At 42.1% G+C, this 16983-nt stretch overlaps 1 protein-coding gene across 1 annotated transcript in view; it reads left to right on the plus strand.

Moving 5' to 3' along the window:
* Positions 1-750: 750 nt before the first annotated feature.
* The window catches only part of LOC146861834 (C-X-C motif chemokine 10-like), a 53980-nt gene continuing 37747 nt past the window's right edge, over positions 751-16983 (plus strand). Inside the window, exons 1-2 of the mRNA XM_085640982.1 lie at positions 751-874; positions 8831-8957. Coding sequence (XP_085497108.1) covers positions 820-874; positions 8831-8957 — 182 coding nt within the window. The 5' untranslated portion in view covers positions 751-819. The remainder of the gene's footprint in view (positions 875-8830; positions 8958-16983) is intronic.

Below are 16983 nucleotides of genomic sequence, written 5' to 3' on the forward strand. Positions count from 1 at the left end.
CAGTCCAGACACAGACAATGAAGACTAGAGCTCTTCCCACATATTCAGTCCAGACACACTGACACTAAGACTAGAGCTCTTCCCACATATTCAGTCCAGACACCCTGACACTAAGACTAGAGCTCTTCCCACATATTCAGTCCAGACACCCTGACACTAAGACTAGAGCTCTTCCCACATATTCAGTCCAGACGCACTGACACTAAGACTAGAGCTCTTCCCACATATTCAGTCCAGACACAGACAATGAAGACTAGAGCTCTTCCCACATATTCAGTCCAGACACACTGACACTAAGACTAGAGCTCTTCCCACATATTCAGTCCAGACACACTGACACTAAGACTAGAGCTCTTCCCACATATTCAGTCGAGACGCACTGACACTAAGACTAGAGCTCTTCCCACATACTCAGTCGAGACACCCTGACACTAAGACTAGAAGCTGATTCAGCAGACAGTTCTGCACCTCCGAGTTGTTCTTGATTTCTGCAAAGAGCATAAACAACACAGACGCACTCCGTTTCAAGGTCGTGTGTGAAGTAATCTCCTAGTAAAAGTGGCAGTGCCTTCTGGGCCATTTCACAGAAAGAGCCTCTTTCTGCGAAGTGAGAACAGGATCCCTGAACGGAAATTGTGGGACTTCCCAAAAAGAGGCAATATGGGTCCCAGTGTGGCGACTCGGGCGCGTTCCTATCCAATCAGAGCACTAGAACTTTGAGGATAAATACAGCCGTGGGAATACTTCCGCCCTCACTTTTAAACTGACACCCGTCTTGAAACAGCCAAGAGCGGTCAGCGCGAGCTCTCTGCTATTGACATGAAGGGGGCGCTCGTGCTCTGTGCTGTGCTGCTCCTGGCAGCAAATACTGAAGGTAAGAGGTAATGGCGAACACACAAAGGCTGTTTAGTTTGGATTCCACCTCGTCTCTCTTTCTCTTCTGCCACAAAACACTCTCCATGCACCTTTATCTCACTACTACAATTTCTTTTTCATTGTTACTTTCTCTTTGTGTCACTATTTTTAAACCTTTCTACTCCTTCTTTTCCCCTTTTCTCTCTCTTGTCATGTGGTGATTGCCTTAAAAGTGGTGTATCTTTCGTTATAAACATGGCACACCTACTTTGATGGTTTGTAAGGAGACAGGTACTCCAGAGTACCCCATTTTAAACCTATGACATGATTATAACCAATGATTTAAATGGGAGAAAATAAGTGCAGGTACTCCAACCCATGGGTGGGGGTTGGGGGCGGGGTTAGAGAGGTGATGCTTAGTGGCGGGGCTGGGAGAGCACACCTAACGGGATCGAGACTTTCATATTGTTCTATAATGCACCAAAAAAATAGTGTGGACTCGTTAAAAAGAAACTTTAAAATGAAACCGCATTCTAGCACTCTATTTAGCAAAAAGCCTCACCTGTTAAACAGCAGTAAAACGGACACTGCTCACAACACTGTCGCGTGCAGGCACAGACAGGAACATACAAGCACTCATGCACGCACACACAGCATTCAACGCATTTGTTTTTACAAAAGCTAAAATGCCTTCATATCCGCTCTGATGCACCTTGACTGCCAGCAGCCATGTCTCACTGTCGCTCCATCCCATCTCATCACTGTCGCCCCATCCCATCTCATCACTCTCGCCCCATCCCATCTCATCACTGTCGCCCCATCCCATCTCATCACTGTCGCCCCATCCCATCTCATCCTGACTCGAATCAAGCGCGGGCTCACTCTGCTACACGCCTGCACCGTCACGTGGTCTTCACTTACCTTTTATACGAGTCACGATATGTGGCCGTCAGCAGGCCCAGTCACACCCCTACCGAGTGATTGAGTCCACAGGGCCTTATCGGACCCAGTGCCATTCAAGTAACCTTGCCTCACTGCCCCATGAGTACCGGTACTATCTTTGGCCAAGGAGAAGTTCCGGTACTCAAGAGCAAAAAATTCAGAAGTGCCGGTACTCGGTACCGGTGAGTACCGGCCCATTTAAAGCACTGATTATAACTGCAGCGCTAACCCTTTCATATAAAGTGTTTTCTGTAGTTTAAATCGCGCAATTTTCCCCGAAGGCATTGCAGCAGCACTCACAACAGAACCACACTAGTGACACTATTTTTTTTTTTTAACAAGGAGAGATTTAAGCTAATTGGTTCAGCCGAAGTCAGAGTTGGAACCTGGTTCTCAACTTCCAAGGTGGGCAGCTCTGGCCCTTAGGCCACATCTCCTCCACTGGGTTGGCAGACAATTGCTTGGGACCCTGAGATTGCAGTCAGGAGTTGCTCGTTTGAGTCTCAAGTCAGAAGCCAAACATAATGCCAGCCATGTAGAGTTTTTTCGGTCATTTAGTAGTACCACGATGCAAGAATTGTGTTACTGCAACTGGTAACTGGGGCATTACTGCAAACCTGGAATTACATGTGGAAAAGCGTGTGGAAAGGGTGTTTCTGCACGTAAAGCTCCAGAGTTAGTACTGGCATGATTTTGTTGCTGACAGGCACATCTTTCCTGTGTAGTGACAAGGTAGTACCCCATTACTCATGCCGTATTACCACTTCTCTATGTGACAATTTTTAGTTTTGAGCAGAGAAATCTGCTTCTTGCTCCATTCACATGATTTTTACACTACACTCAGTTAAATGAGCGCCGATATGTCATGTTTGGCAAATCGCTAAGTGAGGAGGTAGTGATGAGAATAGACAGTATTCGGGAGCTTGAACCTGCCAAGAGCCATTCGAAGCTTTCATTGTTTGAGCCTTTAAATAACAGCCCGGAATAAATTAGAACATGTGAACAGCTGATTAAGTACTTTTACAATATGGCCTGATTAAGTACTTTTACAATCTGGCCTGTAGTATTTTTTTTAAATTTGTGAGATAATTATGACGTCGACTCTATAGTGACCAATCCCTGTTATTTAGGATTCTATATATAGGGCCAAGCCCGTAGGCGAAAGTATACTTTTCGGGGCATGGCCCCCAACAAAAACAACAATTCAAAAAGAGTGACCTGAACAGAGAATCGGGGTTTTTGCATTTTGATTTTTTGTTAAAATTTGATATGGTTTTAAAGGCTGTATTACTTTTTGGCATTGTTTAATTATAGTAATACATCTAAAAACAGGAATATTTAGGATCCTTAGAAAATAAAGCACTGTGATGCAAAACAATGGGGGAAACTTGACAGAATAGTTCATGGGTATATAAATGAAATATCAAGTATTAAGTATTGTGGTGTCAAAATCTTGTGGCCTGAATATCACAACCGAAATATTCTGAAGGTAAGTGCATATCATAATTCCACATATATTGTACCCTGAAGAAATGTACATCTTCAAAGGCCTTAGATGTGGACGTAAGAATAGTAAATCTAGAGAAACCTATACGCACTTAACTCCACCATATTTTGTTTCTCAATATTTAATCCACAATATTTTGGCACCACAATATATTCTTACTTCATATTCTTTCCAAAAATCTCAAGGGATGGTGATCACTCGTGGCAATTTTCATGGAAATTTAAATATAGTTTTACACAAGGCATTTGCAATTTTTTATAAAGGATTTTTTGGGAAAAATGAATTTCAGATTTTACCTCTAAATGCTCATTGAGTAAGATAATTTTCAGTCGGCATGGGTCTGGCCCAGCCGGCCAGCTATTATTTTCATGAAGAGTACTAGGACCTCTCAGCAGGGCTGGCATATGTGCATTACACAATGCCAACACTTTTTAGCCACAAATCTATAGGACAAAACAATTGGTCAATTATCATTTGCAATAAAAGGATCTACATAGCCCAGCATGCCTTACAAACACATATCGAAGTGTGGCAACACTTCTGATCCTGAATGGCGTATATCATTTGCAGACTTCCAGCGCTTCTCTGTAGGGTTGGTCGGCTCATACGCGGACAGTGCCAACACTTCTCAGAAGCCCCCTGTGTTTTGCATTGTCTGTACCAACATTTCTTAGCAACATTTATTTTCCCATTTTGAGGAGGGATTACATTTCTCAGAAGAGAGAGTGCTCATAGACAGGAAGAACTGCCATACATTTATTAGACAATATCACTAGTTCCACGAAGCGCGGCTATAGTTTTAGTCTTGCAATACGAGCACCTCTCCTCTGAGATGTTTTACTGTACAAGAGTTTAACAAATCTTCTGAGCAAGGCTGCTATTCCTTTATCTGAAAGTCCCAGTGTCTCAGCAGGGCTGCTCTACATGCAATGGAACCGGGCCAGCACTTCCCAGCCAGCAGATATACTTTACATGGACAACACCAACAAGTCTCGGCAGGGCTTACAACATTTTACTGCGAATTTTTCAATTTTCTTGCCATTGGTGAAAGTGGTTGCATCCTCAGTAGCTCTCATTTACAAATATGTTTCTAAAAAATGGCTTAATGTGTTCTTCGCTTTATTGGCTGGTTTAGCCCTGAGCTGCAGGTTCAAACCTTGACATGGTTGAATCAGAATGTAATCTGTCTGGGGCTGATAAAGGGATCATCACTTTACATTGGGTTATAATCCAATGCCTAGGAAAACAGTCCTATTATAATTAGGGCTCCAGGTTTTATGGTATTTATTTTTTTGACATTTCTGTCTGTATTTATCCATATTTTTTTGTGCTAATTCTATCTGTATTTATTTGTATGTTTTCTATATAAATGAAGCTGTAATAAGTATTTTTCCACATTTATTTGAATGATAAATGTATACTCGCATTTGAATGTCCAAGCGTTTTCAGCAGTATACAGTGCATTAACGTTATCTGAAAACACTTGCATTGTAGAATAGAATCAATAACTGTAGATCTGCACTTAATTGGGAAATCTATTGTCTTTTTCGTCTCCCCTACCTCTCAATCTGTACTGCCACTGACCTGTTACTCATGTAGAAAAAAAAATCCAAAGACAACCTATTTTCTGTATTTTTCTGTATTTAATGATAAATACAGACATGAAAATAAATAGTTTTCGAGCTGTATTTATCTGTAAAAATCAGTAAAAACGGAAAACAGGGAGCCCTAATTATAATTACGGCGTACAGTTCAAAAGTGGTAGAGTGATATAGACCAAACTAACAGAGTTGGCTCAAGTTAAACCTCTTGACCTGACACCAAGGCTGGGTGGAGGCTAAACTGAGAGACTGCATTTTTCTTATAGATGAAAAGACCCATAATGAGTTTAGCCCCTATAGGCTTGCTTTAAAGACGTGCACAGTCACTAGTGAGAACAATCCCCATCATACGTCATACTGCTGACTCACTGTTCTCTGTGTTTTAAAGACTGTGAGTGGCCAAGTGTGATCTATTAGACCAGGCTCACAAAACAGGTTTCAATTATGGCATAACATATACCTTGTCAGAAGATTCACAAAACCTTCCCACCAGCCGCGGTCGGTAGTAGGAGTAACTAATTTCGTTGCGTGCACTGCATCCCCAAATGCGATGCTGTGCACGCAAAAAAATTCGTTTTATTAATTTATATGTTAACTTACCTGTAAACCTCCGTAGTCCATAGTTTACTACCCCCCACCATGCCCCTCCCCCTCCCCACGTCACCGCCCAGCAGTTACTCCTACTACCGACCGTGGCTGCTTCCCACTTACGTCTGTATGATGTACACGTGTCAGAGACACTAGGTATTCATAAGGGAAATTCATGGAAAAAACTCAAACTGTTTCTCAAACCCCATGCATGTGGGTGCTGCACTCATTGCATCTGTATGCATGGATAGGGCTCGAAAATTTCTGATTTAACTTTTGAGTTCAATTTCAATTTCAGTTGTAATCAGTTTTCTCCAACTCTCTTTATCATACCACCCATTAGAACATGTTAGGCAAAACTAAACATTTCCCCAACTTTGCCACACGAGGAAGTTTGGTAAAATAAATTAGGATTTTGTTAGAGAGTATTCTCCTAAATATTTTGTAAGCAAATACTACTCTAAAAGAGGTTGCTTTCAGACGTTTGACTTCACAATGCTACTTTGAGCAATGCTTTCTGCTACTAGTTCCGTTGGGGGCATTTTTGCAAAGTATAAAAAGATTGAGAAAATTCTGATATTTTTTCAAAAAATGCACGAGGCTGAGGAGAACATTCTTCACAATATGCCTGACCTCCTGATGTTGGTGTACTTTTCTACACTTTTCACAACATTTACGCCTGCAACTTTCATTCGCTGAAGAGAGTGGAGCATGCCTTTACATATGTTTTTCCTGACCAGCTGAAAAGTGTGGCAGATGGCTTTATATATGTTTTTCCCCTACCAAATGAAAAGTGTGGCGGATGGCTTTACATATGTTTTTTCTGACCAGCTGAAAAGTGTGGAGGATGGCTTTACGTAAGTTTTTCTCTTACCAGATGAAAAGTGTGGAGGATGGCTTTACGTAAGTTTTTCTCTAACCAGCTGAAAAGTGTGAAGGATGGCTTTACATAAGTTTTTCCCCTACCAGCTGAAAAGTGTGGAGAATGGCTTTACATATGTTTTTCTCTTACCAGCTGAAAAGTGTGGAGGATGGCTTTAAATATGTTTTTCCCCTACCAGCTAAAAAGTGTGAATGATGGCTTTACATATGTTTTTTCTGACCAGCTGAAAAGTGAGGAGAATGGCTTTACATATGTTTTTCTCTTACCAGCTGAAAAGTGTGGAGGATGGCTTTACATATGTTTTTCCCCTACCAGCTAAAAAGTGTGGATGATGGCTTTACATATGTTTTTCCCTTACCAGTTGAAAAGTGTGGAGAATGGCTTTACATATGTTTTTCCCCTACCAGCTGAAAAGTGTGGAGGATGGCTTTACATATTTCTCTTACCAGCTGAAAAGTGTGGAGGATGGCTTTACATATGTTTTTCCCCTACCAGCTGAAAAGTGTGGAGGATGGATTTACATATGTTTCCCCTGACTAGCTGAAAAGTGTGGCGCATGGCTTTACATATGTTTTTACCTTACCAGCTGAAAAGTGTGGAGCATGGTTTTACATATGTTTTTACCTTTCCAGCTGAAAACTGTGGAGGATGGCTTTATATATGTTTTCCCTGACTAGCTGAAAAGTGTGGAGAATGGCTTTACATATGTTTTTACCTTACCAGCTGAAAAGTGTGGAGGATGGCTTTACATATGTTTTCCTTGACTAGCTGAAAAGTGTGGAGAATGGCTTTACATATGTTTTTCCCCTACCAGCTGAAAAGTGTGGAGGATGGATTTACATATGTTTCCCCTGACTAGCTGAAAAGTGTGGAGCATGGCTTTACATATGTTTTTACCTTCCCAGCTGAAAAGTGTGGAGCATGGCTTTACATATGTTTTTACCTTACCAGCTGAAAACTGTGGAGGATGGCTTTACATATGTTTTCCCTGACTAGCTGAAAAGTGCGGAGAATGGCTTTACATATGTTTTTCCCCTACCAGCTGAAAAGTGTGGAGGATGGCTTTACATATGTTTTCCCTGACTAGCTGAAAAATGTGGAGCATGGCTTTACATATGTTTTTCTCCTACCAGCTGAAAGTGTGGCCCGTCCCTTTACATATGTTTTGCACTGGCCAGCAAGTTAAATCTGAGTGGTCCTTTGCATGCTCTGGCACCCCCAATGGTGTAATTTAAGTTAACAAGTGGGGCCTGCTTTAAGCTGTGTAATACAGTTTATGCTGCGTCACCCTGTTGCAGTACCCATGCTCCACATACAGAGATGTCTGCCGCCCCTACAGACATCTCCAGACATTGACAGGAATCGCCATCACGGCGCTTCCCATCCATGTGTTAAAAGTTTGACGGACACTACTTTTAACATGTTTTGCATTTTTTTAAACCAATATCACAAAGAGGGATTTTAGTTTAAAAAAAAGCAAAAACGAATGACCCTGGACAACATAGGCTCCGTCGTTGACATACTTGAGGTCAACCAGCTGTAAATCAGGTACCGGGCCTTCAGTTTGGCGTCGCAGTTGCTTTTGACTATACTATGAGAAAAAAATACATATTTAAACGTTATTAAAAACAAGGAGGAAATAATTATCGTTTCCTTGCCATGTACATGTTGTTGTGTATGTAGTATTAGGGCATCATGGTACACCACAGAGCTCTCAAAACAATATTTATTTCAAGAAGGTTCTCACTGTACAGAACATTTTTTATATTTTTCTTTCTTTACTAAGGTCTGGTGACTTGAGTTTTACAGAGCCTCCCACTGTGAGACTTATACACTATGCATGTCTCGTGTAAAAATCAGTTCTACGAACATTCACTGCTTCTTAAGGGAAAGGGGTGCTTCTAGGGCCAATAATGAGGCCAGAGATTGAATACAAAACCGAATACAGCTTTTAAAACATAAGTGTAGAGTTCACCTGTTTGATAAGAACAGTTTAAGTTTAATTAAACCATAGTATTGCAGACTAAGTGAGGCACACATTTTATTGTACTGTTGAGTACAACATTGTATGTTTTATACAAACTACTTTATTCTTTAATTTATAAACTGTTAATAAAACATTGATCTTATGCTTCCATTACAGACAAAAACATTGTTTATAAGTGAGTGGCATTTTCAGTTGGATCTGGTGAATACATGTACTTTTCTTTCTTAAACCTTTGTGTGTTGCATATTGTTAGATCCCTTTTGTATCAATGTGTATTAAAATGACAAAATAGCGAGACAACATTGCCACAGAATGTGCTGCATAATGATCGTTTCCTTGTTCTTTAGTCAGCTATGCAGCATGCCTTGGGCTCTTAACTGCCGCATAATTCCAGTAGCCTCAACTTAAAGGTACAGTACATACACCTACCCTTTGTCTCTGCACTAATTCCCATTCTGTGCCTGCAGGCCTGTCCATTGGTGGCAGAGGGCGTTGTCTGTGCCCGGGCATTGGGGCTGATTCCTTGGATCTGAAGTTAGTATCTAAGATTGAGGTCTTTCCGAAGAGTATTGTCTGCGACCAGAATGAGGTCATGTAAGTAACTGCGAGAGGCATGACGTGACATCTGTATCCAACTCAATACTTTTAATCATTCAGGAGTGTTCCACATATTTGTTGATTTGTTTAATTTATATAGCACTTTTATCCAAAGTGCTTGAACTTTGGAAACGTATACAATCAGCAAGCATTGCCAAATCAAATAGGTCTGGGCTTGGCTGAGAGACTTTGAAGTTGCCAATGCTTGTTTTTATTTCTCATGGGTGTTACAAAACAATATTGCTTGGGAAGCTGCTGGATCTCATCAGCCTAAATAAAATTGGGCTAAAAGCACAAATATTTTTTTGGTCTCAAATGGCACCTATTGCTATAGTAGTTTGGCACGTCATGGAAATACTTTGTGTGTGCATGAGCTTTTTGTGAAAGGGCAGAATGCCATTACTCACAGTGAAGTTAGCCAAGTGGGCTCACCCCTTGCTCCATGCTGTAATAGATGGAAGAAAAATGGGATTCCTACAATAACAGATCAATGGATGAAGAGGGCTGGCTGAAAGCCCCTCGACTTATATATAATTTTAGTAAAATCTAAAAGCTTGCTAAAAGCAGGGCAGCTGAGCCATCTCAACGTATAGTATCTAAATGAATGCCTCTTAGTAGCCAGATACACTTCACATGTATCTCATGAAGACCAGTAACCCAGAACACCTTCAGGGAGATGTCCGAGGCCATGTTGCTTTGAAATCTATTGATCTTATTGAAACACATGCACACGTGCACGCATACAAAAATATTTCCCAAAGTCATGTTTGTATTGACATTTTATTGTTAAATGGAAGATGAAAGGAGGCATCCATCCTGCGGCTGAATTGCAAAGCGCAACCCCAAAACCTGGCCTCTTATTTCAGCTTTCTCAATTGACTACATCTTCCTGGCTTTTTATTTCAGCTTTCACAATTGACTACATCTTCCTGGCCTCTTATTTCAGCTTTCTCAATTGACTGCATCTTCCTGGCCTCTTATTTCAGCTTTCTCAATTGACTGCATCTTCCTGGCCTCTTATTTCAGCTTTCTCAATTGACTACATCTTCCTGGCCTCTTATTTCAGCTTTCTCAATTGACTACATCTTCCTGGCTTTTTATTTCAGCTTTCTCAATTGACTACATCTTCCTGGCCTCTTATTTCAGCTTTCTCAATTGACTGCATCTTCCTGGCCTCTTATTTCAGCTTTCTCAATTGACTACAGCTTCCTGGCTTTTTATTTCAGCTTTCTCAATTGACTACATCTTCCTGGCCTCTTATTTCAGCTTTCTCAATTGACTACATCTTCCTGGCTTTTTATTTCAGCTTTCTCAATTGACTACATCTTCCTGGCCTCTTATTTCAGCTTTCTCAATTGACTACATCTTCCTGGCCTCTTATTTCAGCTTTCTCAATTGACTACATCTTCCTGGCCTCTTATTTCAGCTTTCTCAATTGACTGCATCTTCCTGGCCTCTTATTTCAGCTTTCTCAATTGACTGCATCTTCCTGGCCTCATATTTCAGCTTTCTCAATTGACTACATCTTCCTGGCCTCTTATTTCAGCTTTCTCAATTGACTACATCTTCCTGGCCTCTTATTTCAGCTTTCTCAATTGCCTACATCTTCCTGGCCTCTTATTTCAGCTTTCTCAATTGACTACATCTTTGAGATCCCAGTCAAATCTTTTTATGTCACAGTGCCTCATTTCCATGCACGACTAATCTGAGAGCACCACGGCAAGAGTGTTAGGAAACAGAGGTATTATTGAATGTTTTTAGGTTTGTGTTTAGAAATTATTATTTTTCAATAAATGTCACTCAATGCACTGATGTAATCTATTTTATTACATTGCGACACAAATGCTGTAGAAATAAAGCAAAATGATTTTTGAGGCGTTTTATCACATATTTGCCTGACATTTGTTGCATGATTGACATAATGAACAAGTGTAAAGACTTTTGTTTTCTTTTTATTGTGCTTTTATGATTGTCTTTGCTCAAACATTCGAATAAAGCTTTCTTGATTGATTGACATGCCACATCTTTCTAGTGGTGTCTGCGCATGTGACTCTGGCTCGGCTCGATGTATGGATTCGCCTGCTTGAGCGCCCTTAATGGTCACAAGTAGGTCAGTAAGAGGTAAGAAGTTGCGAGAGATATGAAGGAGCAAGTGGAGTCAGTAATGTACAGATCGTACATAACTGCCATGGGAAACAAAGTGAAAGAGGACCCGGTGAAGAAGAGAAGGCTGAGGAAAATGTAAGGATGAAAAGAATCCTCCCAGCAACGTAGAGAAAAGTTTGGACAAGTATTTGACTTTTATGAGACACACCAACATTAAAAACAGTGATAATAGTTCAGATTAGATCAAAATAAAAGCTTTTAAAAGATCTTAAGAAAATGAAATAGGTACAACTTCAATCTTGATTATGTTGTATATTTGAAAATGGCAAAAGGTTGTGACCGGTCACTGTGCTCAGGGGAGGGTTTATACAAGGGTACACGTGACACCAAAGTTCCTATGTGGTAGAGACAATAAAAGTTCGGGCAAATTAGTTTGAGGATGCCTGGGCGACTGAGAAAAAGAGCCATTGAGGCATAAGTGGCTATTGTTACGCTCGGAGTTGGCCTGGGTTCGAGTCTCGGTAATGACGCTGAACATCCTGTGATTCTGGGCAAATCACTTAATCTCCCCGTGCCTAACAAAAAATGAATGTGTCCTCGTGTAACGTAACTGGTGCTATGTAAAGCGCTCTGATACCCGATTCGGATTCGGGTCAAGTTCCCGATTTATAAAACTCTGCAAAAAAAAAAAAGGTCCATGGATGCGGATTTGGCGGCCGCTTGTTCTACTACTGCGCTGCCAAGCTGTGGAATTCTCCCCCTCTCCTTGTGCTCTGCATCTAATGACCCTGCATTTAGAAAAGACTCGAGACCCTGGCCATCTCAACAGTCTTAGGGGCATAGCATCAAGGACAGAGTTCAAAATTATCGCCGGTTTAGCGGCAGAAAACTGCCACTAAAGCGGCGATAATGGGCTTAAAACAATGTGCCCTTGTAAATTCCCATAGAAGTCCATGTTCTGGTGTGAACATGGGCTTCTATTGGAATTCTCCAGGGCATATTATCAAGCCCATTGTCGCCGCTTTAGCGGCAGTTTTCTGCCGCTAAACCGGCGATACGTTTAACGCCGTCCTCGATAGTATGCCCCCTAGTTTTCTTTTCGCTTACTTATTGGTTCTGGGCACCAGGACACCCCTTTTTCGAGGTAACAGTGCGCTTTATAAATATTATTATTTAATGAAGCCATGCATGATGCTGGTTGTGTACTGTGGATCACTTGTAGACCAGGAGGACTTTTAACGATAGGAAGGGTGATGACTAATAAAATGAAGCCACACTGTACTGAGTCCACTCACAGGCTACTCAAATGAGTTGTAAGTTTCTGGCGAAAGAAAATATGAAGAGCCTCATTCACAAAAGTAAACTGAGCCGAAAGTCTAACTTTGCGACTTTTGGTATTCACAAAGGGCATTTACTACTGGTAATTGCCCTTTGGGCATACCTAAAGTTCACAAAGGTAATTTACGAGTAGTAAATGCCCTTTGTGAATGCCAAAAGCCGTAACGTTAGACTTTCGTCTCATTTTACCTTTGTGAATCGGGCCCGAGGGACGGCGGGGTGGTCCTAATATGAAAGAGTGTTCCATGCAGCAGGAGGGACAGGGGAGACGTCACAACCACCCATACTGGCCTTGCAGATTTCGGAGTCTTTCTGCAAGTGAAGACCAGTGGAATGAAATCTTTTCCCGGGAATGCAAAACTGGGTCCGGCTGGCTAAAAAAGGAGTGACGCCTTGCAATGACCAGTGCAACTAAAGATAGAATTATACATAAAACCTTTACTTTCACACATTGTAATGATCAAGTGTATAAAGGAAGTTGTATTCACATTGCACTACTTCCAATTTTAGCATTTTAAATGTGGTAACCATTCTATACCTGAAAATGCTGTAATTATGCACACAAACTGGCCACAGACAAAGTTTGTGCAGGCAAAGTCTCCATTAATTAAAACGAGTAATAAACCATACCTAATACCCCGAGCAGATTTTCCAGGGCTGGCCTTAGCGCTGGTGGCGCTCAGTGCGACAATGTTAGTTGGTGCCCCAATGACCACCTCCACCACAGATTCGCTCACTGGCACCCTTTAATAGTGACCAAGTCTCCATAGCCACTCTCTCTCAGATGCATTGAATTAGTTATATAGCGCCACTCATACCAGTAAAGTATGTCAGAGCACTTTGCATCACACACACATTACCCAGACATTCAATCATACCTGTGAAAATCAGTGTATAAGAAATTTTACATAAGAGAAAGGACTAAAAGTGGAGGAGTCATATGTCATCCATACTGGTAGGCAGTATAGTTTAGGAGTGCTTGGTGTGGAGAAGCACAAACAAAAGAAACAGCATAGTTGGGAGTTTTCTTTAATAATAAGAATCCATTTCTACCCAAATTAACACTTTTTGCAACATTAATTAATTTTCTATACTTTGCAGAGTGTATGCAGTTCTATGATGAAAGTTAATACCTCACTATTCTATATCAGGACTTCAAGTTATAAATTGCAAGTAACAAAAGGATGGCTCTTTTAAAAGCAGTAACCTGCTGATCTATTTACATTAAATGCACTCTGTAATCTACTTGGTACACGTTCTTTGCAGTAGGCATATTAACCCTCTGCTACCTTCACATAAGTTAAAAACCTCAACTACACAAAACTCTGATCTCTGTCTCTGTCCAGGAAGAACATTAATCACAGGAGTTATCTTGACATTTTTGTGAGGCCCCGTAATTGCAGGAGGAAAGGAATGCAGCAGTAGGTGCTTTAAAAGCATAATAAAGTTGCAAACACGGCGCCCCCAGGAAGCCAGCACCCGGTGCGATGGCACCGGTCGCACCACCCTAGAGCTGGCCCTGAGATATTCTATACTTTCCAGTGTAACACTGTAGGAAATTGAGTCACTGATTGAGAGGGCTGAAACCCTACCCAAGAAGCAACCACAATTCTTGTCAGGGTGAAACACGAGAAAACCCCAAATTAACCTGTGCTTAACCATCTGGTAGCTTGACAAAAGCAGTCAGACTTAACTTAGAGGCAATGTGTAAAGTATTTTTGCAGCACTTCAAACAGTAGTAACATGAATACAAAAGATAAGAAAAATCCCACACCAATTTAGTAAAATAGAGCAAAATGTAATAAATTCTTTGGGACCAAAATGGCAAAAATCTAATCAGTAGAAGCGGACATATGCAGTTTTAAAGATTTCAGTAAGGATAGCACCAAAAAGCACAAAATGCAACTATCAGTTATCTGGTTATGTAAGACCGGGTGAAAGTCGCAAGTTCAGGTCGGCCGCGATGGGCTGGACACAAGGACCAGGTTAGTTCTGCTGAAAGAGTTACCTTCCAAAGTCCAGGACGAAGAGTTCCATTCATGGTGGAGGGGACTGCAAGAAGCCTGGAGGGCATTTCGTATGGCCATTGCTGTAGCGCGAAGAGCAGGCCGGGCGTTGCGGATGGTCGTCGCTGTAGTATGAAGTCCTGTCAGGCATCGCGGATGGTCTTTGCTGGTGGTTAGCATTGGCGGTCACAGTGGGCTGTTGATGCTGTAGCGGGAAGTGCAAATCGAAGTGTTGCCTCTCGTTGCTGGTGGTTGCTGTGGCATGAAGAGTCAGGTTTACTGGAGCTTCGTGTTGGAGGCCGACGCAGGCAGCAAGATCTTGGCGCGAAAAAACACGTTCATGGTCACAAGGATCCTAAAATGTCAGGATTTCTATTTTTCTTGTAGAGAGAGCTCAACTGATGCCACACCAAGGGTCTTGGGGCTGAGAGGCACCTCTTGGGGATCAGGAACTCACTCCAACAGAGGACAGGAGGGCTCAGACAGGTCCAGTTGCAGGTCCAGACAGAAGGTCAGCAGGGCAGGGGCAGGGAGGTCACTGGAGTTTGTATGTTCCTGTTGGTCATAACAGGAGGTCAGTCAGCTGTCCCTTGGAGTTACTTTCACCTAGGATGAAGGGTGCAAGTCCAGTCTTCCTCCTCAGCAATTAGGGGAATGAGGTAGCAGAGTAGAAGGACAGCAGAGTAGCAGTCCTTCTGGCAGCAGAGCAGCACAGCAGTCCTTCTTCTGTAGTATTTACAGATCCAGAGGTGTATTGAAGAGTTGGGTCTGAGGGTCCAATTTTAATACTTGGTGCAAGCTTTGAAGCAGGAGAAAGTTGTGGAGGTTTCCACCCTCAGAGGTGTTTGGAATTTTATACTTCCATGCCCTGGCCACAGTTTGCCTGAGGGCACAAAAGACTAGCGCCAAACCCTTTGTGAGTGGGCTGAGGGAGAACCTTTGTGTTGTGCAAGTGTGGTTGATGACAGCTCCACCCCCTCACCAAGTCAGAGATGGACAATCCTGCCAACACCTATTCCCCTTTTGTCTCATTGTCTAGGGTAATACACAAAGGCCAACTGCCAGCTACACCTGGTCATGAGACCCAGGAAACAAGCTGCAGGTACCAAATGGTTACGACAAGAAAATGCCAACTTTCTAAAAGTGGCATTTTCAGAATTGTGACTTAAAATCTGACTTGACCATTAAGAAGGGTCTTAAATTACAAACCTTTATACTCCAAACTTGACATTCCTACATGCTCCAAATTAATAGTTATCATTTATTAAAACATAATAAGGTAACCCAGTGTTCCCTGGGAGAGGTAGACCTTGCAGTAGTGAAAAACGAATGTAAGAGTAAAACTTAAACGTACATGTCCAACATTTTGAATAAACTGCACCCTGCCCTATGGGCTGTTTAGGGTCTACCTTATGGGTAACCTATATATATTATAAAGGAAGGGTTAGTCTTGGCAAAAGATTTAGTTTGCCAGGATGAAAAGGCAGTGTAAAGCTGCACACACAGGCTGCAATAGCAGGCCTAAGACATGTTTAAATGGCTACTTAAGTGGCTGTAACAATCAATGCTTCAGGCCCACTTGTGCAGAAACAACAGTTGATGGACAGAATACAGAACAATGTCATACAATCACCCCAGTACAGAGATCTGGGCCTAAATCCATCCTTTTTTTGCTCGCCATTCCAGTTTGAAACCAGCCATATGCAAATCAGTCTTGACCCTGTGCCTCGTGGGAACAGTCCAGCCCGAACTGCCAAGCCAAGCCAGGACCTCCCTGGACTGGAAACAAGCATCCTAGGACCGGTTTCGGGGTTTCACCCCTCTTCAGCCAGGATAGCTTGATTCTAATGGCATGGAGAGCACGGGACCTACGTCTGGTCATGCCCGTCCCACTCGGGGTGACAAATGCAAAAACAACAGTTGATGGACAGAATGCAGAACAATGTCATACAATCACCCCAGTACAGAGATCTGGGCCTAAATCCATCATTTTATTGCTCACCATGCCATTCCAGTTTGAATCCAGCCATATGCAAATCAGTCTTGACCCTGTGCCTCATGGGAACAGTCCAGCCCAAACTGCCAAGCCAGGTCCTCCCTGGACTGGAAACAAGCCTTTAGCAATGTAGCATTTAAATCACAGGCCATAGGTGCACATAGTACCACTTTGATAGGGACTTACAAGTAAATTAAATATGCCATTTGGTTGGAAGCCAATTTTACCATGTTTTAAGGGGAGAGCACAAGCACTTTAGCACGAGTCCTAAAAACCAACAAATACGGGTTCAGAAAGCATGACGGTGAAGGCAAACAGTTTGGGGATGACCCTGCAAAAAAAGGATAAATCCAAATTATAAAAAAAGGGGCACTCTTGCCTCATTGTCAGTGAAATTGCCTCATTGTCATTTAAATTGCTCTCTCTCCCTCGCAGCTCCACCATTAAGTGAGGCCTTCCCCCAAGCCCCTGCACTCTCTAGTGTTGGTGTTCAAGGCCCTCCTCCACCTGCAGGTTTCACCTGCGCCTCATCCCTGGTGGTCCAGTGGACCTCTGTCTCCATTCTCTTGCTCCGTTT

Source organism: Triturus cristatus, chromosome 2_2, assembly GCF_964204655.1.
Source record: "Triturus cristatus chromosome 2_2, aTriCri1.1, whole genome shotgun sequence".
NCBI classification, from domain to species: Eukaryota; Metazoa; Chordata; class Amphibia; order Caudata; family Salamandridae; genus Triturus; species Triturus cristatus.